Source organism: Ctenopharyngodon idella, chromosome 5, assembly GCF_019924925.1.
Source record: "Ctenopharyngodon idella isolate HZGC_01 chromosome 5, HZGC01, whole genome shotgun sequence".
NCBI classification, from domain to species: Eukaryota; Metazoa; Chordata; class Actinopteri; order Cypriniformes; family Xenocyprididae; genus Ctenopharyngodon; species Ctenopharyngodon idella.
In genome coordinates, this window is record NC_067224.1 from 20,402,434 (window position 1) to 20,423,772 (window position 21,339).

General features: G+C 36.2%; 1 protein-coding gene across 3 annotated transcripts; it reads left to right on the forward strand.

Annotated features, from left to right (window-relative positions):
• The first annotated feature begins 216 nt into the window (after positions 1 to 216).
• Positions 217 to 21,328, forward strand: mtmr12 (myotubularin related protein 12). Of its 3 annotated transcripts, XM_051892503.1 has the most exons (17): positions 217 to 442; positions 4,092 to 4,149; positions 4,852 to 4,991; positions 6,618 to 6,690; positions 6,807 to 6,943; positions 7,027 to 7,114; positions 8,749 to 8,872; positions 9,303 to 9,372; positions 9,475 to 9,572; positions 9,901 to 10,025; positions 10,156 to 10,234; positions 10,328 to 10,398; positions 10,641 to 10,810; positions 13,386 to 13,562; positions 13,841 to 13,999; positions 16,692 to 16,742; positions 18,849 to 21,328. In XM_051892503.1, exons 1-17 carry the CDS (start codon positions 374 to 376, stop codon positions 19,419 to 19,421), a joined length of 2,262 nt encoding a protein of 753 aa, XP_051748463.1. In that variant the 5' UTR covers positions 217 to 373; the 3' UTR covers positions 19,422 to 21,328. The 3 variants fall into 3 exon arrangements, with proteins under 3 accessions (XP_051748463.1, XP_051748464.1, XP_051748465.1); XM_051892504.1 differs by lacking the exon at positions 16,692 to 16,742 and having other exon boundaries at positions 222 to 442; XM_051892505.1 differs by lacking the exons at positions 217 to 442; positions 4,092 to 4,149; positions 4,852 to 4,991 and adding an exon at positions 5,016 to 6,158.
• Positions 21,329 to 21,339: the final 11 nt, after the last annotated feature.

Sequence of the window (21,339 nt, forward strand, 5' to 3'; positions counted from 1 at the left end):
CAACCACAAAGCAAAAAAAAAACTTAATGTAGATTAGAAGTATAAACACGAGCCCTAATTACTTCAGGGCGTAGGCTATTTTAAATACGGCTGCTTATTAGTTCAGCAATGAGGAAGCACATAAGATTGACAGCCGCATCATCCAATGAGCAGTAAGCGGCTTTCTCTTGACCAGAGTAGAAAATGGGCCGTTTGTCCATAAAGCGCCAATGACGTCGAATGGGCGCGGTTTGCTGTCAGAGCAGGTTTTTCTTCCAACCAAAGGAAATCGCGCTTGTGAAAGGAGAGGTGGAGAGAGGAGAGGAAAGTTGTGTTCGCACTCTCCCGGATTTCCACCTGACTGTTCGGGAAGCGGGATACTGGGACAGGCAAAATGTTGAGTTTGGGGAGCGGAGGAGCGAAGTCTTCAAAACCGTCATTTGTGTCTTATGTTACACCCGAGGTAAGCGAAAGCTTTCAAGCAGTATTACACGTACGTTGTTTTCAAAACAACCCGGAGACACTGGTTTTGACTAAAACGAGTTTAAACAGCGGACAGTCGTGCACTGGGCGGGGTTAGTGTGCCATGCTGAAGTTGACATTGTTGACTAGTTCTAAGTTTAGAGTCTAACAGGGAAATCTGAGTTTTGTGTGCGTTTCGTTCACATGGCAAAATGCATTAAAAGAGCAACAATGAGTTTTCATTCAGTTACATCTATAAGTTGACTGCCTCCGCACTGACGACTAAAATTCAGTTCTGTGGACTTTCAAAAAAGTAAAAAAAAAAAAAAAAAAAAGTCCAACATTACAATCCAGTCTGCTTGGAGGTTGGAATCCAGGTTATTGAATGATTTTTGTTTATTGACATAAGTCACGAGTGTCTTCACCTGCCTCTGGCATGTGATGTGTTTGAAGTTCATTCTTGGTTGTGTCTGTAGAAAGCTGCAGTGTTGATTTGCGGGTGAGAACGAGCAGGGCGTCCTATTAGAATACATGTCATGGGTTGTGTCTTGATCAACAATAGAGTTCACATTCTTGTTTTTCATTTATGAAAGCATGATGGTAAGAATTGTTGCACCCAATATTCAAACAATAGATAGGTAAACCCCTTATTTTCATCCATTTTATTAGAGAGATTAGTAAATGAAAACATTACAAGACTATAAAATTAGAGGTGTAGACTAGGATAGTTCACTCAAAAAATAAAAACTGTTCTTTGGAGTACAAAATGAGAAGCTAGTTCATTTTGTGTAGGTCAAACTGTACAGCATGGTACTAGCAAGCCAAAGTCATGGGTTCGAATCTTAGGGAATACCTGAACTGATTGAATTTGTACCTTGAATGCAGTGCAAGTCACTTTGGATAAAAAGCATCTGCGAAATGTAAGTGTTGTCACTTTAGGCAGAATGACAGTTTCAGTCACTGTTAAATTTTATTGTATTAAAAGAAGAAAAAAAAAGAGTATTCTTTGCAAAGTAAAATAAAAACCTGTAGCTGTAGTTTGCCTTTTTTGCTTTTTTTTTTTTTTTTGTCAGATAAATACCGTAACCAAGTGTTTTGTTCTTCCCTAATAATTAATTAATCTAATAATTCCCTAATAATTAATCTAACTAGGGTCAATAAATACATTATTTTTGGCCACTACTGTATGTTTGGTGTGGTTAGTGCTACAATAGTCCTATTTAAGATGGTGCTTACTGTGAACTGATAAGCCCAAGTCATCACTGGTGCACTGCTGCATTTTTTCAGTTGCCAAAAAATGTCATTATTAATTTTATTTCCACAGTTTTAGCATTGATTTGTAGAGAGGGAGAAGTTATTACATTTCTTACTAGGTCAGTTACAAAAATAATACATTGAAGATCAGTGTTGGGGAAAGTTACTTTTAAAAGTAATGCATTACAATATTGCTTTACTCCCTAAAAAAAGTAACTGATTGCGTTACTTAGTTATCTAATAAGTTATGTGTTACATTACTTTTGCGTTACTTATTCTCACCTGGGCTGGGCTTGCTTTTTTGTTTTTAATAACAACGAAAAAGTTATATTTTTGGCAAAAGTAAAGGCCCTTTCGCACCAAAAGTGAAATGAATAGGCCTAAGCTTCAGGTTGATCACAAATGTGATGTTTATCTAAAGTCATTGCTTATTAGTATGGCTGAATTGGATCATCGAAGGTCAGCAGCAAAGACATTGATTAATAAAGTGAGATTGAATACATAAAGTATATTTGTTTAATTTAATATATTTAATTATTGCAGGTTTGTGCAATATTCTGAGATTGCATTTCACTGTTTTTATTCATTTTGAGGAATACTCTGTTTTTGTGCAAGTGAGATGAGTCAATGCTCACATTTAGTCTAGATCTGCAATAACCGTTATGTTTACACAGCGCACACCACACCTCTGCACTTTATTTCCCTTAACATGGGGGCAGGAGAGCTGTCAGTCAATAAATGTGATAAAGTAACTTGCGTTACTTCTTTGAAAAAAATAACTGAGATATTTTGTTGTAAATTTATAAGTAATGCATTACATTACTAGTTACTTGAAAAAAGTAATCTGATTATGTAACTCAAGTTACTTGTAATGCATTACCCCCAGTACTGTTGACGATCAAGCTTGTATCGTTTTATCAACTCCCTGTCATCATATAACTCCAATATATTATATCTTTTTCGGAAAGTGTGGTCTCCTCGTCTCTGCTGCCATCTTGTTACTTCTAACAAGGTTAGGATACCTCTCCAGCACTCTTAAATAATTAAGGAGCTGAGATCTAGTCTTAACATATAGAAACCTTTATGAAGCACACTTATTCTTAAGTCTAGGAATAAGACTAAAATTACATCATTCTTAGAATATTGACACACTTAAAAATTTGCTCTGTGCGGTTTTATACATATGGCCCCTGGTCTTATGTGAACACTGAAGAGTTCAACTAATTCTCTTTCTGAAGATCAGAAACTGGGGCATGGTCAGATCTCACAGCGTTCTTCCCATTTTTGTTGGCTGGATATTAATGAAGACCTACTGTGATCCATTGTTTGTCTTGCAACATTTACATAAATGGCAAGAACATGTGTATTTAACGTCTCCGGTTTCAAAAGCAAATTTTAAGAGAATGTTTTCACCCTGAGGAAGTCATTACGGAAAGGAGTGTCCAAGATGCTTGGGGCTGTTTGTGAAGTTTTAACCAGATTTTTTCAGCTGGCCTCACGGTAGCCAGGATGATTGATGGCTTCCTTTTCTTTATGTAGCCTATCCTGTTTGTTTTGACTGAACTTGTATAATTTTCACACATTGGCATTAATTTATTGATTTTGTAGTTTTCTAATGCCACTTTTATATGTTCTAGCCAATAACAAAGTACTTTACCTAATTTAAATTTTAAAGTTAAATAAAGTCTAAAATTCATGGTACCAGAGACAAAACTATTATGGCTAGACAGTCTTGGTGTGCTGATGTTGCTGAACACTGCTGATGTTGTTTAATTTTGACTCCGTTCTCATTATATTAGGCTACATTACTCATATATAGTATTACATTAAAGTCATAATGTTAAAGGGATAGTTTACCCCAAAATGAAAATTCATCATTTACTCATCCACATGTCATTCCAAACCTGTATGATTTTTTTTTTTTTCTTCTGTGGAACATAAAAGAAGATATTTTGAGTAATGTCAATGGTCACCAAAACTGGTTACCAGCATTCTTTAAAACATCTTCTTTTGTGTTATAAATATAATAAAAGAGGCCTTACAGGTTTGAAACAATGTGAGGGAGAGTAAATGATGACAGAATATTCATTTTTTGCTGAACTATCCCTTTAATGTAAGATATCATGACAGTGTAGGTTTCTCATACTACTTGTATTCTTATGCCTATGCCATGCAGCAGTTTGATTTTTCATTACAGAGCAGATGTCCCGTGGAGGCATCTAGATTTCAAATATTCACTTACTTAGCATCTGGCACTGTGTGAAATGCGACATGATGTATTTGGCATTATTTTGCAATATGGTACTTGTGAAAATGCCATTTAGTAAAATATTTTATTAGATAATCAATCAAGTTTACAGTTTATATTAGAATTTTATTGCTTCTGTCTTCTCTAGGAAATAAAATTGGAGAAAGACCTGCCAAAGAAAGAGAAACATCCTGATTTGCTACCAGGTAAATATGAAATCCCTCACACAATGTTCTGCTATCTCAGGTTTTTCTTTGTATTATTGTCAGTTAATCTAAAATGCTTTTTGTGTCAGTGGTACACAGGGAGGGTGTAATTTTCAATTCATACTTCTAATTGCTCTTTAATTCAGACTGTAACTTCTAGGGAGCTCATTTAATGTTATCATCATAGTTTTGCAGATACAGAAAAATGGGTAATATACTAAAACACTGACAGCATTTCTTCAAAGCTTTGCACACCACAAAACAAACTTGTACCGTCAGCCTCTGTTATTGGCATTGTGTTTATGTCTGACATTGTGTTATTGTGTCTAAAGTCACACTGTCTGTTCAAATCCGATTATTTGTGTAGATTAGAATCAGATCTAAATGATTGACTGTCCACACTGTGTATCGCAACTGTTCAGATCTGATTTGTGTGTCTCATGGCTTTTTTTCATTTTGTGGAATATCTGTGTTGGTTTCCATGGCAATGATGTTGCGTTGGAAGGACTATGTCAAAAACAACATGGAGGGGTTTGCGATGTTGTGTCTTAGAATATGACAATGTGTAGCTGTATCGCTGGACTTTATTCCATGCTGCCGTTTCTGCCGCACACCTCATCACTGGATATGAAAAATTGGATTTGGACTGACTGTCTGAACAAGGCTTATCTGACATGACTTTGCTAATCTATTGCTTCTTAGGTGAAGTGGTGTTCTGTAGTGCCAACCACATTCTCAAATACACTCAAGATGACCTCTCCCAACGTGGCGTTTTTGGCACGTTGTTCTGCACCAATTTTCGTGTTACATTCATTAGTGATGAGTCGGCACAGGAAGAGACGGTAAGGACACATGACAGAACTGTAAAACCATTCAAACCCTACTGTTCTGATCCTATTTCATGAGAAAGTGGAACTATTTTAAACAATTTTGTAATTTCATATGCAATTTGATTTGTATGAAATGTAAGAATTTTTTTTTTTTTTAAAGCATGAAGGCCCGAAATCTAACCCTCTGTGGGGTCTAAAACAACTCAAATGAAAATGTACGAATGCAAACTCACCACAATGTAAAATAGTAACGAATTGCCGTGAGAGTTTTCCTGTTCACAGTATAAGAAAATAGTCAACATATCAACACTGTATTCAGAAAACAAAATGGTCTTAGGTAATGCTCATTCACATCTACTGAGTGAATAGCAGAATGCTATCATCTAAGGAACAATGTATAATTTCTAATTCAGGCTTACCGACCAAAGAACCACAGTGCTTTTTTTAAAGACATCATGTACTTCCTGTGTGTCAACTGCAGCGTTCTTGTACACAGTGTGGTTTGAAGAGAAGATAATATGTGATCTAGATGTTTATTTAATGGTAATCTTAATGATAAATACGCTATTTATTAGAACAATTAACATTTTTATTTAAAATCTATGCAGGTGAGGCTTGGCGAGGTGCATTGCCTGTAGTAGCAGAGGGCATGACTAAATGTGTTATTATTTTTTTTTTATAAGTCGTTATTGTTTTTATTTATAATTGTGCTAAATGAACGCATTAAATTGGCAGCCATACTACCATTCCAAAACAGTTTCATGTGCATGCAAAAGATTGGACAAAAATGGCAGATTATAGAGAGATTGGGTAAATTACAGCGTACAGGAAGATTTTGTTGCTTCATAAGCTTTATAGCCTAAATAAATTAAGTACTGCAGATCTGCTAATATTGTTTGCTCCTGTACGATACATACCTTTTCCTCATTTGTAAGTCAGGTTTGAATAAAAGCGCCTGCTGAATGAATGAATAAATAGAAAAAGTGTGAATACAGTCTAACTTTGTTGAAACATTGCTTGCCAAACTGGGTGACCTTGCATGAGGAACTGTGCTGTGAGTACTCTCGCTTTAGCTGCCATTTCAGGAACTTGAGTGTCTGACTCACTGGCAGTGAAATTCTGGTGGGAAACCAGTGATTTACAGCAGGCTCAAATGGTCAGGTATTCACGAAGTGCCAGGTATTTTTGTTTTCGGTTCGTTTTTTTGCTTTTTTGCATGTTGACTAAGATCGGTATATGAAGACGTAACTAATCTAATCAGTAATCTTAAAAAGCTGCAAAACAATGCTGCTGAAAGCTATTGGTCAGATGTTAGTATTGGTTGATATCAAGAGGTTTCATCGGCTACTTTCAGATGTATATTTGGAGGTGGCTAAACAAGAAGTAAAGTGTGTTTCCTTCTTGATTTCACAAATAAAATATTGTGTGAACGTTTGATACAGAACACTGAACAAGGCAACAGCGTCCGCCTTTCCTGTTAGTTACTGTGTGCTGTATAAAAATGCACCTTTCACAGCCGACTGAGCATTTGTTAATCACTGTCTTTCGCAAGCCTTGTTTGCTTTGGTACTATAGTCTGCTTTGTGAAAGTACAATAAGAGGCTATTGTGTCACTTACCTTACCACTTACTGTTTCAGTCCAAGGCCTTCAAGAACAAACTCTATGGAGAAAATGACATTCCATTAATGTGTGTGGATCACATCTATGGTGGTAATAATCGTTTTTACTTTTTATCATAAATGATTATAGATATGTTCATGTCTAAAAAAGGGAAAGTTTTTGGTTTGAATGTTTGAGTTCTGACAAACATTTCATTTCTTTTACAGTTTATGATGAAAAAAGGAAACTGATAACTGGAAGCTTCGTGAAGAACAAATACCCATCCAAAATGATCATTCACTGTAAAGATCTACGTGTCTTTCAGTTCTGTCTTACATTCACCAAGGAGGAAGATACCAAAAGGGTAATTTGTTTAGGACTGAAATGTATGTACATTTTAAAAAGTGTTACACATCTCCTTGTGCATTTGTTTGTTTGTTTTGTCAGATCTTTCAGGGCATTGCTCACCATTGTTTGGAGGAGAAATCTCTAAAGTGCGTCTTTGCTTTTTCCTATGCTGGGACACCAAGCCCAGGTACAGATTTTAACTCATGTAGGCTTTCCTTGTGTTACTATTGATACATTCCATAGTTTCACTTGTTGGTTAAATACAGCTGTTGTCTGAGTATCAATAATCCTATAATCCACTAAGCACATTTAACCACTAATGCAACATGAGGGAAAACATCACCATGAGAAGTTCATGAAGTCACACTTATGCAAAACATGAACTTTGCACACGCCTGAAATGTAGACGTACATGCAGCACTGGACGTCTAGCACCGGCTGCTAAATTCTGATCATAGTCTATGCAACTGGAATTCAACAGATGGTTGCAAGAACAACAGCCAGACTCTCTTTATAGACATTATATGTTCCAGATTATCTTTCTGGATTCTATTTTATAAATATGCTTACATATCTTTTTAAAGTAATTTTTTACAGTTACTGCAGCCTCATCCTGTTATTATTCTCTTCAACAACTGTTATATCACTTAAAGCTGCAGTCTGTAACTTTTTTTGGGTTAAAAATGATCCAAAATCAATTTTTGAGCAAGTACATAACCAGCAAGTGTTCAAAACTATCTCCTTACCTTAGCCTGATTCACAACGGTAAGCTTGTAATAATGTGTTCTAATCCGAGTGGTACTGGTGGGTTTCTGCGGGAAATTCGAGCATGCGGCCATTCGTCTTTGCGTCATTACGTCACGTCTGTTTACATAAAGAACGAGTCCCAGCTAGTAGACTATATGGCATGTGAGGATGCTGCAGGTAGATCATTTATAGCCTTTTCTCACAGCAGCTGCAATAATTAAACTTATCATTTTGATGGCGGATTGTATGGTATGACAAATTAACTTTAGAGATTAGACTGTAAAGAAATCGAAATCTACATTTAACACTAATACACACTAAATACACAGTCACGCAATGCTGATGTTGTTAACATTAACAATTTGAGAACAAAGTATAACAATAATCATAATAACATCATTGGTAGCACGATTTATTCTAAAGTTTTTTTTTTTTCTCAGTTGGTCAAAACAAAAGTGACAGATTTGTTACTTACTTATTCAGATTAAATTTTCCATTGAAAATTCTTATTTTGGTCATACTTCCAAGACTACAATCTGTGATTCTGAAGTACAGTATCCACACCGGTGCATGACTGACAGCAAACATTAGATTACAGTAAAAAAAGTGGTTTTAGAGTGCTCAACAAGGATTTATATGTACCCGGAATTTTTTTTAAATTAAATTACAAAAAAATGACCTGATATTTAATGTGCAGTAATTTGATGGAAAACAATGGCATTATTAATTTCTAACTCAAGCTTCTTAGAATATCCTAAGTCTTCATTTCCACAAAGCTCTTTTGTCAGCTAGCTAGCAAAGTCACTTCTTCTACAGCATTTATTAATCTTAGTCAATGTTAATTTCAACATTTACTAATACATTATTAAAATCAAATGTTGTATTTGTTAACATTTAGTTAATGAACTGTGAACTAACATGAACAAACAATGAACGACTGTATTTTTATTAACTAACATTAACAAAGATTAATAAATACAGTAATTCATGTATTGCTCATTGTTAGTTCAAGTTAGTTAATACATTAATGTTAACAAATGAGACTTTATTGTAAAGTGCAGACTTTATTTGCAGAAATGCAGAGAAAACAGGAGACAATTATGTTTGACTCACCAGAGGACTGGACACAGGAAATGAAACGGACCAAAGCGAAATGTAGATTGGTCACAGAAAATGAGAACTTTGAACTCTCTCAAAGGTACTTCATGCTGTTGTTGTTGGCTGTAGAGTGTCTGCTGATAATGTGTTATTACTGTTTTTATTAAAAGGTAATGAGATAATCTCTAATCTATTATAGTCTTTATGTACTACTGACCTAGATTTTTGTAAGATCAATCCGACACTGTTTATATTTGGGTAGTTCAAAACTGCTGTAAATAGTTTTAGATTGTGTAACTTATTTTAATCTGTTTTTTTGCAGTTAAATAGTCCTGCAGTGAATATATGTGCATTTTCAAAAGAACAAATGTATTCTCTCAATTAATATAGGGTAAAAAATGTATGCATCTATTATAATTATAAAAGAATTAGCAAAATAGTTTTCAGTGATCTATAGCATGTCACGCATTGAAAATGTTAATGTGAAATAAATGTATCCACCAAAAACACTGCTCTGACGTGGTCTTTAGGTTACCGAAGTACTTCGTCATCCCAACAGCACTAGAGGATTTATTCAGCTATCAAGGGAAGGGATTACCAGTGAGTTAAGGATTTTAATTATTTTAACAGGATATAAACATTTAAACAATTTCGTAGAGTTGAATGTAACTGAAGTCGGATGCCTGTTATTTTCCTCTTTAGATCTGGTGTTGGTCTCATCACAGTGGTTGTGCTCTCTTCAAAGCGTCTTTCCCGCTTATGACACAGGAAGACGGGGATTTCCAAAAACACTTGGACACGTAATGGATTACAGTTTTTGACTCTTATTTATCCTCTAAAATAAGCCAAACTGCTGTGATATCCTCGTGGTTTTATGTGCCCTGAGTTTCTGTGTGTTTAGGTGCTGATATTCAAGGGCACTGTTCTTTATCAAAGAACAACATGCCTTATCTAGTAGTGCTCATCAGCATGAATCAATATAACCTTTTTTGTGTTTTGGTCATGTAAAATGGTGTCCACAGCAAATAAAATGGTCATGTAACATGGTGTCCACCATGTATTGTCTTATTTTGACTGACAATGGTACCTTCACATTGACAAATTCTGTTTTTTTTTCTTCTGTTGCAGAATGATAAATGCAGTCGCACATAATTACCTTTACTCCGTAAAAACAGAGGACCTCTCAGTATCCCTTCCTACAATCCTTGACATCCAGCAGTCATATAACAAGTTCAAACAATTCTTTCTTATCGGTGAGTCACAGAATATACTGAAGTCTCTTTCACAAGAAAAGGTGAAAAATCCTCAAATATTAAATGAAAGGATATGTATTTTGTTTGCAGTCATTTTGTGTAACTCACTTTCTCATTATTTGTCTCTTAGATAATTCAACCGATTTTTGGATGTCAGATATGAAATGGTTCTCTTCCCTTGAAAGCTCAGGATGGCTAGACATTATTAGGTCAGGTTACATTAAAAAAAAATCCTGAATTGTGTGATTTACTAGTATTAGACTTTGAAACTATTAACAAAGTGTATTTAATGTCCTCAACAGACAATGTCTCCAAAAAGCAGTAGAGGTGGTTGAATGTATTGATAAAGACAACACAAATGTCCTTATAACAGGTAAGTCAAGTGTGTTTCAAATATATTGTGTTATATTGTGATTTTAAAACATGGTTATGATTGTTTGAACATTCTGGCATGTCAGAAATGGGACCACCTGTTTGTTCAGAGGTGGTTGAAGTGTCTGAGAGAACTACAGTACCTCACCTTTAAAAATAAAGTACTTTTAAACCTCGATGGATCTGTTTTTTACTTTGAAATTGTATCCCCTGATGTTTTATGTTGTTATTGATTGATTGCAGAGGAAGAGGGAACAGATCTGTGCTGTGTGATCTCCAGTCTGGCTCAGATAATGCTGGACCCTTATTACAGAACACTTATGGGTTTCCAGAGTCTGGTGCAGAAGGAGTGGGTGGCTGGTTGCCATGCCTTCCTGGATCGATGTAATCACCTCCATCAGAAAGACAAGGAGGTAATTATTGCATGCTCGTTCTTGCCTGTTGTTTCTTCATAGGCTTAGTGGAAAGTTACTGTTTTATATTTTCATGTTTTCATTATTCATAACCTCTGAGAATTAAAGTTTTTTTTTTTTTTTTTTTTTTTTTTTGCTGCAGAATAATGAATTATACATTTGTCACTTCAACCAATCTCCTGCACTAGTATCATGTTTTTTAGTTCCACTCTGCAGACCTTTTCTTCTCATATAAAAAAACCCCCCCTAAAGTCAATGCCCATTTATTTTCTTGTTTACCAAGTATCCATGTGATAAATGGGATAATATACAGTCAACCAGTCACTATTCGTAGTTTTCCGTTATGTTACTGGCGCAGACTCAGAGACCTGGAGAGCAAAACATCTATACAACTGCAGCACAGGCCTGTAAATTTCCCATCTGTTTCAAGCCACGAATATTTAGATCACCTTTCAAAAGAAGAAAAACAAGATATGTGAACAAAATGCAAGTTTTGCGATCCATATAAAGCACCCGCTTTATATGGATCGCATTCACTTTCAATTTCATTGTATTTCAATCACTAAAAATTGCTGGACATTCTAAGAGCTTAATGTGAAAAACACTTATAGTACCTTAATGTACTAAAACAGTGATATTAAAAGACCAAATTCAGTATGTACCTTACTGATGATGCATACTATATACAGATGAGCATATGAACTCAGAATATGAATGCAACACATTAAAAGTCTAAGAATTTTCTTTATAATGGTTTTCTATGGGAAAATACTTAAAAACTGCATGTTGCATTTTTATATTATGGGTTCATCCGCTTGCCTGTACGTAGTATGCATTATAATATCACTGTCTTACTACATTAGTGCTTATTACAAACCTGGTAAAAATAGCTGGCAAGTAATGGAGGAAAGCCCTGTTTTGCCCTCAAGGTGGCCATTCCTATTCAGCTTATTTTTCACATAAGAGCAGGCACGGGCATTTGTAATTTGATTGTGTCTGGCTTCCGGTGTCATTTGCTTCCAGTTATTTTAGCTGTACAAAAACAGCCTGTTATACAGCTTTATATTGCAAACTTTTAAAGGGTTAGTTCACCCAAAAATGAAAATTCTGTCATTAATTACTCACCCTCATGCCGTTTTACACCCGTAAGACCTTCGTTGATCTTTGGAACACAAATTAAGATATTTTTGTTTAAATCCGATGGCTCCGTGAGGCCTACATAGGGAGCAATGACATTTCCTCTCTCAAGATCCATAAAGGTACTAAAAACATATTTAAATCAGTTCATGTGAGTACAGTGGTTCAATATTAATATTATAAAGCGACGAGAATATTTTTGGTGCGCCAAAAAAAACCCAAAATAACGACTTATTTAGTGATGACCGATTTCAAAACACTGTTTCTCAATTTGCATTCTGAAGATTAACGAAGGTCTTACAGGTCTGGGACGGCATGAGCCTGAGTAATAAATGACAGAATTTTAATTTTTGTGTGAACTAACCCTTTAATTGTTATCATATTATTTTAAAGGCACAATACGTAAGATTTTTAGATTAAAATATCCAAAAACCATTAGAACAGTGTTATATATTTTGTTGACTTGTGTACTTACATTAACCCGAATGTTTCCAACAATGTTTAAATCCAGAGAAATAAGCAATTTTAACCAGGACACAGAGCATGTCATTGCGTCGCCTGTCAATGACGTTATATCCGCGCTACCTTCGATTTCCAGTTTTACTAATATCGATCTAGATTACGGCAGCCACCAAGCAAACGCACAGAGTAACGTTATAACTTAGCTTTAAAGACACCCAAATGTATTTAGTATGATTGTTTTAACCATGTAAAACAGCACTGCGTTGCCCCACATACGCAATGAAAAGAGCGGAAGTGGCCGACTGCAGCAAAAACATAATAAAAGATCCACTGAACTCGAGACCGGTGTGCATCGCAGGTGTCCATAATATATTTAGCATTTGCTCCAGCGGCCTTGTCCCACTCCCACGGCTCTCAAGCCGTCCTGCTTCATACCACCGTAACATTAGTAAAACTTGAATACATTAGCTCATCCATAAACATGATTTCTGCCCGAGTCCATCAGATTCCTTTCCATCAGCTGTGGAGGTGAAGACAACAACACCCATAATTGTACGTTCATTCACAGTGTCGTCAAGCTATGCCTTTGTTTTGAATAAGCGGCCTCTAGCGGCAAAAATTACATATTGTGCCCTTTAATTTCATTATCATAATCATAAGCACATCGGTTTATTGCGCAGATAGTTTTATAGTTTACGTCACTTTGTTATTCTTGTAGTGATTTGCCTGTGGTCGCTAATGAATTGGAATTCTCGCACATAAAAAAAAAATAGTTCACTTCCGTGCTGCAAAATAAGGTGGATAAGGATGTGACGTCACATGAAAAATATGAATTGCTAAATAAATCCCTTCAAAATTGATCTCCCTACTAGAATTTAATTTGCAATCATCAATTGTTCATTTAATTATGAATGATTGATGATTTGTCCTCATCCTCGTTATCTTTTTAATTTGATTCCTGTTTCTCAATGCCTAGTGCCATTCTCCGGTCTTCCTCCTGTTCCTGGAGTGCGTGTGGCAGCTCGTTCAGCAACATAGCCCGGCTTTCCAGTTCTCCGAGACTTACCTGACTGTGCTGTCCGACAGTGTTCACGTGCCAATCTTCAGCACCTTTCTGTTCAACTCTGCCCATCACAGAGAAAGTGTTATGAAGGTAGAACTTATGTATTTTATGTTTTTTTTTAAGAACTATTTTGTTGAGATTAATATTATTTTGATGTTGTGATTGCAGCTTAGAGTCAGTTTGCTACACTATTTTCAATTTTGAGTACTGCATTCACCATTCTGCTAGGAAGTACAGTGGCTAAAAAGAAAACAGTCAGCCCTCTGTAATGTCATTAGTCTACATGTACTCAGGAGTTAGTGGCCATTGCCTCCCTGACACAGTCGGCACGCCTCCTGCTGACTGCCTGTGCTTAATTGTCTTGGCAGGCCGAGTCACCACTTGCACAAAGCGGGCCATTGAGCTGCCCTACAGTGTGGGACTGGTCTGTGCAGTTTGACAGCAAGGCCCAGAATTTCTTCTTTAACCCACTGTATTCAGAGAAGGTGAAACATGAGAAGACTGCACGCAAAACTCACAAGCCCAAGGTGAGAGTATGAAATGCTTTAGTATCTATTACCCGTCTTAGGGCCTGTTTACAACTGATCATTTCATGTGTTTTTACTGATAGGATAGCCATCAGGGGCCGGATTCAAATTTACGAAGTATTCATGTTCCCGAAAAGAATGTTCTTAAAAATCATCGTAAATAACTTCTTAAAGTTAGGATAACCTCCAACCTGTCTTAAGTAGATGCTCAGTGAATTTAGTGGGTCGTTTCAAATATTAAGCATACAACATAACACTAGCTAGCTAAATATAATACATATTACTTGTACCCTAAATGTGGACGAGCACTATAAAGTCTGAAATTGTTGATCATTTGCGCGTACCTGTATATGATGCGCTCACTCAAGCTTGTATGGAGAACGGCACAAGACGTTAGCACGATTTACTAATTTGTTTCCTCGATTTATAAACAGTGTGCACGATTTAGCAAATTGAGGGAAAGAATTAGTAAATCATGAGCATGATTTAGCCTACTACTTTTCCTGCATGTCATGTGCGGTGCTCCGTAAGCTAGAACTAGCGAGGCAGCACACACAGATACAGGATGCATTCACTCTAGAGAGAGCGCAAAAAAGACAATGTACAAATGAATGGGAAAGAACGTTGCATCTTGAGACATCTACTCTCATTACGCTCATTATGATATCTACGGTAGCCTAATCTACAGGCAGTGACAGGCTTTGCGGTGTTTTTTTATTCAGCGAGTCTTCAGCAATTACCCCCTTTCAATCAAATAAACACCTTTCATTTTCTTCTTAAGTACAAACCCGATTCCAAAAAAGTTGGGACACTGTACAAATTGTGAATAAAAAAGGAATGCAATGATGTGGAAGTTTCGAATTTCAATATTTTATTCAGAATACAACATAGATGACATATCAAATGTTTAAACTGAGAAAATGTATCATTTTAAGGGAAAAATAAGTTGATTTTAAATTTCATGGCATCAACACATCTCAAAAAAGTTGGGACAAGGCCATGTTTACCACTGTGTGGCATCCCCTCTTCTTTTTATAACAGTCTGCAAACGTCTGGGGACTGAGGAGACAAGTTGCTCAAGTTTAGGAATAGGAATGTTGTCCCATTCTTGTCTAATACAGGCTTCTAGTTGCTCAACTGTCTTAGGTCTTCTTTGTCGCATCTTCCTCTTTATGATGCGCCAAATGTTTTCTATGGGTGAAAGATCTGGACTGCAGGCTGGCCATTTCAGTACACGGATCCTTCTTCTACGCAGCCATGATGTTGTAATTGATGCAGTATGTGGTCTGGCATTGTCGTGTTGGAAAATGCAAGGTCTTCCCTGAAAGAGATGACGTCTGGATGGGAGCATATGTTGTTCTAGAACTTGGATATACCTTTCAGCATTGATGGTGCCTTTCCAGATGTGTAAGCTGCCCATGCCACACGCACTCATGCAACCCCATCAGAGATGCAGGCTTCTGAACTGAGCGCTGATAACAACTTGGGTTGTCCTTGTCCTCTTTAGTCCGGATGACATGGCGTCCCAGTTTTCCAAAAAGAACTTCAAATTTTGATTCATCTGACCACAGAACAGTTTTCCACTTTGCCACAGTCCATTTTAAATGAGCCTTGGCCCAGAGAAAACGCCTGCGCTTCTGGATCATGTTTAGATATGGCTTCTTTTTTGACCTATAGAGTTTTAGCCGGCAACGGCGAATGGCACGGTGGATTGTGTTCACCGACACTGTTTTCTGGAAGTATTCCTGAGCCCATGTTGTGATTTCCATTACAGTAGCATTCCTGTATGTGATGCAGTGCCGTCTAAGGGCCCGAAGATCACAGGCATCCAGTATGGTTTTCCGGCCTTGACCGTTACGCACAGAGATTGTTCCAGATTCTCTGAATCTTTGGATGATATTATGCACTGTAGATGATGATAACTTCAAACTCTTTGCAATTTTTCTCTGAGAAACTCCTTTCTGATATTGCTCCACTATTTTTCTCCACAGCATTGGGGGAATTGGTGATCCTCTGCCCTTCTTGACTTCTGAGAGACACTGCCACTCTGAGAGGCTCTTTTTATACCCAATCATGTTGCCAGTTGACCTAATAAGTTGCAAATTGGTCCTCCAGCTGTTCCTTATATGTACATTTAACTTTTCCGGCCTCTTATTGCTACCTGTCCCAACTTTTTTGGAATGTGTAGCTCTCATGAAATCCAAAATGAGCCAATATTTGGCATGACATTTCAAAATGTCTCACTTTCAACATTTGATATGTTATCTATATTCTATTGTGAATAAAATATAAGTTTATGAGATTTGTAAATTATTGCATTCCTTTTTATTCACAATTTGTACAGTGTCAGAACTTTTTTGGAATCGGGTTTGTAAAAAATTAAGATCTTGCCCTAAGTTCTTAAGAAAATATTTCAGAACTTCCTAAGAATTTTTCAAGAATTGCACTTAGGAACATTCTTAAGAACGTCTTAGAATTTATCTTAAGAATTTTCTTAACTTGTTTCTTAAGAAGATGTTTGTGAATCCGGCCCCTGATTTGTTAAAATGGTTCCATTTACACTTGGCCACATAAATGTGTCTCCGCAAAAAAAAATCTAAATCTGATGTTCAATTCCCGTACTATATGCAAATTTAACGGAGTTCACATCAACAATAGCAACAGATATCAGCTGCATTTTATTTATCATCAGCTAATTTCAAGATCAAAAACCACAATAGGAGAGAGAGCGCCATCAGCAATGGTAAGATTAGTCTTACTACTTTTAACAAAGATGATTGTGTGTTACTTTCAATTTTATTTGCAGCAGTTTGCACTTTGGCTTGCTGAAGAGATACTCATCTGCAGCACATGTTGCAGTAGCGCTGCCATATCTAGCTATAACATTTTATATAGCCTATAACGCGCTGACAATTGACAATTGTCAGTAACGGTGTTCAGCCTTACATTGTTCAAACCGGAGTCAGACACTGATGGAGAGACTCAGGAAGAATTTACATCTTTTAGAATGCAACTGGACATTTCTGAATGGTTGGTAGATAAATTTGCTGGCCTTTGCAAATAAACATAGTGTTTTTAATATCTTGTCTTTACAGAAAACCTACAGTTTTTCAAGACAATCACCTTTTACACTGCTCTTTACAAACGTGTGGTTATAAAGTATATAAAGGTTTAAAATAGACGACAGACTGGCTAACAGGCACATTGATTGAAATGGCGATTTGCTCAAATTAAAAAATAAACAGTGTAACACTACTTCTGGAGGATCGCGAACAGTTGGTACAGATCCATCTAGGAGTAGCAACTTTATAGCAAAGCCTGCCTTGTATTGCCCCTCGTTCACAAAGCAGTGGAGTGAAATTATTTGCGTAGACATAAACGATTATACGTCGATTTTGGGGCATATTATCTTCAAAAATAAAACTAATCCACTGTGTCGTCAGTGGCTCAGATGTTGGGAGAAAATGAAGAGTCTTATGTTCAGTCTTGCATCCAAAAACAGAACACCAGGATTGCTTACGAGACATTGTTGATGCTACTTTTGCTCGAGCATGGAGAAAATGGCGGACAGTGTACAACTCGCTGAGGGCGGAAACTATTGTAATGCAGGATTGTCATTCCACGGCCGTGGGCGGGGCCTGAACAGTGTGATGTCACACTGCTCAGAGAATGAAAACGGCATGTCTAATGAGACTGCTTTGGTTTAATGGGGATTAAAAAAAGGAGTGGGTGGATTTTTATTATTGTAGGGTGGAAACAATAAGTTAGAAACAGTGTTTATTTACTGCTAAATTGTAACATTTAGAAATTAGTTTAGCATGTACAGGATAATGATGCATCATTCAATATATTATTAAAAGAAATAAATAGAAACAGTTGCACATTTCAGTTTTATAGCACTAAAAAAACATCTGATATCATGTGAATCATAATGATGTTTTGAAATTATTATTAAATATTTAAATATTCTGTATTTGTTAATACTTAGTGACATCTGAATTACACTGTATAATCTGAATTATGTACAGACATGTATTTTAAAATGTAAAATATTTAAAAAATTTAAAAACTATATTTAAATACTGAAATATCTTTAAATATTAATAATAAAAAAAACAATAGATAAGAATAGCAAGAAACTATGAATTTAGATCAAATGATGCCACTGAATTAGCCTACACTTTATGATTAATAATAAAACATCTAAGCCATTGAAATTATTAATTTTATATGAATTAATAGTTATTAAAGTCACCATGAAATCAAAATTGTCGATTCTTGTTGTTTATGGATTGTTGCAGTGTTTATTATAAATGATTTATCCATGAAAAAAAAAAAAACAAGCATGTGACCACATAAAAAGATCGCCTTTTTTTGTGTTTGCAACACCCATTTTCTATGAGCCAGTCATTCCTTTGGACAAAAGAAAAGGATAAACAATTTTTATTTATTTATTTTTTTATTTTATGCTTACTTAAATAATAAAAACACTTAAATCTTCACTTTTATACCTTTTTCTTCCAAATAAAAAACAATATTTGTTACCATACAAATCTATGAATTACTATTCAGATGGAATAAATCTCACAAATGCTGATGTTCAGATAAAAGGTCAAGCTTAAGAGCATAGCTATTCAGCAAATCTGTTGAGATTTAGTGACATCTATAGTCAAGAGGAAAATGAGATGTGAGGGGGGCATCTTACCCAATTTTGCCCTAATTTTGTGTTTTTGGCTTATTTTGTTTGTCTGACTTTTGTTCTTATTGAATAATATAATAGTTGAATTTGTTCTGTGCATAAATTGTTTGCATACTAATATTTAAATTGTTTTTATTTTAAAATGTATAGCACCAAAGACAGTTATCCTTACCCAGCACAGCCTTCAAAACCCCACCCAAGAAAGGTTTCTTTAAGGATGAGACAGACAGCCTTAAAAAGATGCTACGAGTGAAGCGTATCAGTCGCTGGATGGGCTCTCCTGACTCCCCCGTGGCTGCCACCCGTGAGTTCTACGAGTCCTGGCAACAGCGTCCTCTGGACTATCACGGCCTCCTGCTCCCCTGTCTGGATGGACCGGCTGTCCGCGTCTGGATGCAGCGCTACCTGCGCTGGATACCTGAGGTGCACATCCTGGGCGGAGGCTCCATGGCTGTCATGACCAAGCTTATGGAACTTCTAAATCAGGTGCAGGATCTGAAGCGTGTGCTGGAACAGAGAGACGCATCGCAAGCTGCTAAATTTGATCACTGTCCACACCTTCAAAACCGGCTGTTCTCATTCGGCACCTCAGGACGATTGTCATCCTCATTCCCCTTTGCTTACAGCCGCAACCGATCTTTCAAGCCCATCATTCCTACAGGTCTAATGCAAAGCTTTATGGTAACTGACAACCTAGCTAGTCAGGAGGACGAGGCCAATTAGGTTGTGAGTTTGATTTAACAGGAAATCTGTCTTCACCCATATGTTAAATATTTGTCCGTATATTATTAAATTATAATATTTTTCGGTAAATACAGGATTATATTGGCCTCGTCAGATCCAGATTAAAATCCTGATGATGGTGCTTAAAGTGCCTTTGGTGCTAAAGCGGGTCCTTTTGGAAAGTAAAATAGGCTTTTGTCTATCCAAATGTGCCCTATTATATTGAAAACACAATATGAGCCCTCAAACAGGATGTAAGCTTTTATTTTAGGTTTTTTTTTTTTTTTTCATTTTCCTCTTACTCATCACAAAACAGGAAAAGGATACAGCCGTGAACTTCCAGCCTTTCCACAGTGTGCAGTGTTACATAAAATCTTTACCAAGTAACAATCCATGCAGTATTCCATTCCAATGATCTATGGGTGAATGAATAAAAGCAATTATATGAGTAAAAAATACATGTGACTTCCACACCTCTCTGACCCCTCACATATTATAACTTCTGATACATCCGTGCACTCAGCGGTCGGTCTGTACATCCCGCTGTAGTGCTTAAAAGTTGGCAGTGTTCACTCCAGTATGTTTTCAGCTATTTATAGCAGTGAGATTTGTCTAAAAAAGGTTAGGTAATGAAAATAGTGTAGAGCCGTCTACATGTATATTATGGTTACTGCTGCATTTAAAATCTATTGAAGATTAGACTATACTTACTGTGGTCCAATGTGATTTCTTTCTTCTTTTTTTCAGAAGCCATGTCAACCTTTGGGGTATATATATGTTTAATGTGTAAATGGGGGCTTATGTTTTGTTTTGTAAGAAAATGTAAGAAAACAGGAAGTTGAGAACAATACATGAGATCAGCTGTCTATCACTGTGTGACTCTTATCCGTCCAATGACCGGCTGACTGTAATTTTATTGAACTTTTAATTCTGTAATTGGTAGTACATTATGAGACATTATTTTTTTTAAAGAACACAAAGCAGAATATTAATATCATCACAATTAATTTGTAACTCTAAGAACAGAATAATGGTGGAAACCATTGTTTTTATGATGACAAATGCATCAATCAAACATAGACATCACCACAGGATGTGAAAGTTTCAATCAGCACTTACACAGCGAGATTCAGCTTTAAGAGTAAATTCTCATAGTAGACTGCAAGCCTTTGCAAATATAACTATTAAGACATAAGCTAATTTCATACTGTATCTGCATTTGTGCACATTTTTCTTATTTTCCTTTCACTGGTGTCTGCGGAACTACTGCCACAAATCAACAGGCACTTCAGTCAAAAATTGTGTTGTTCGATGTCTGTTGCCCTTCCCCTCCACCCCATAATAATTCTATTGTAATGAAACTGATGTAAGCATTGCACTGAGTCGTTATTTGTTAGCAAAGGTGTGGAGAAAGCAGTTTCCTGACCATTTTGTTTTTGTTAACAACCCTTTCATCCTTGTTTTGCACTACTGCTCCTTGCCAGTCAGTCACTGTTACTTGAACAGTCAGTCCGCTGTCAGTCTGATCCTGTTCACTTCAGTTCAGCACTGCTCTTGTGTTTGACAAGTGAAGGTGAGCTGGATAAGAAACTTATTACTGTATAATTGTTTTGTATTTTTCTGTAATCAACTTTAGAGTTCACATTATCAGAGTTTGGCTGTGAAATATATGAAATATGTCAGATTGCTTTATTTTGGACAGTTTACTTAAAAAGTATAATTTTCATGTAAAAGTAGCATTATATACTTTTATATGTGCACATGGGAAATATGTAACTTGCTCTTTTTGTCCACAAAATATGATTTAAATAAAAGACTTGATCAATGCTTTGTGATCATGATCAGTGATTCTTGTGACAAATAACTTTTAATGCAAATTTTTTTTCAATAAATTTTTCAACAATCAATTTTTCTGTGG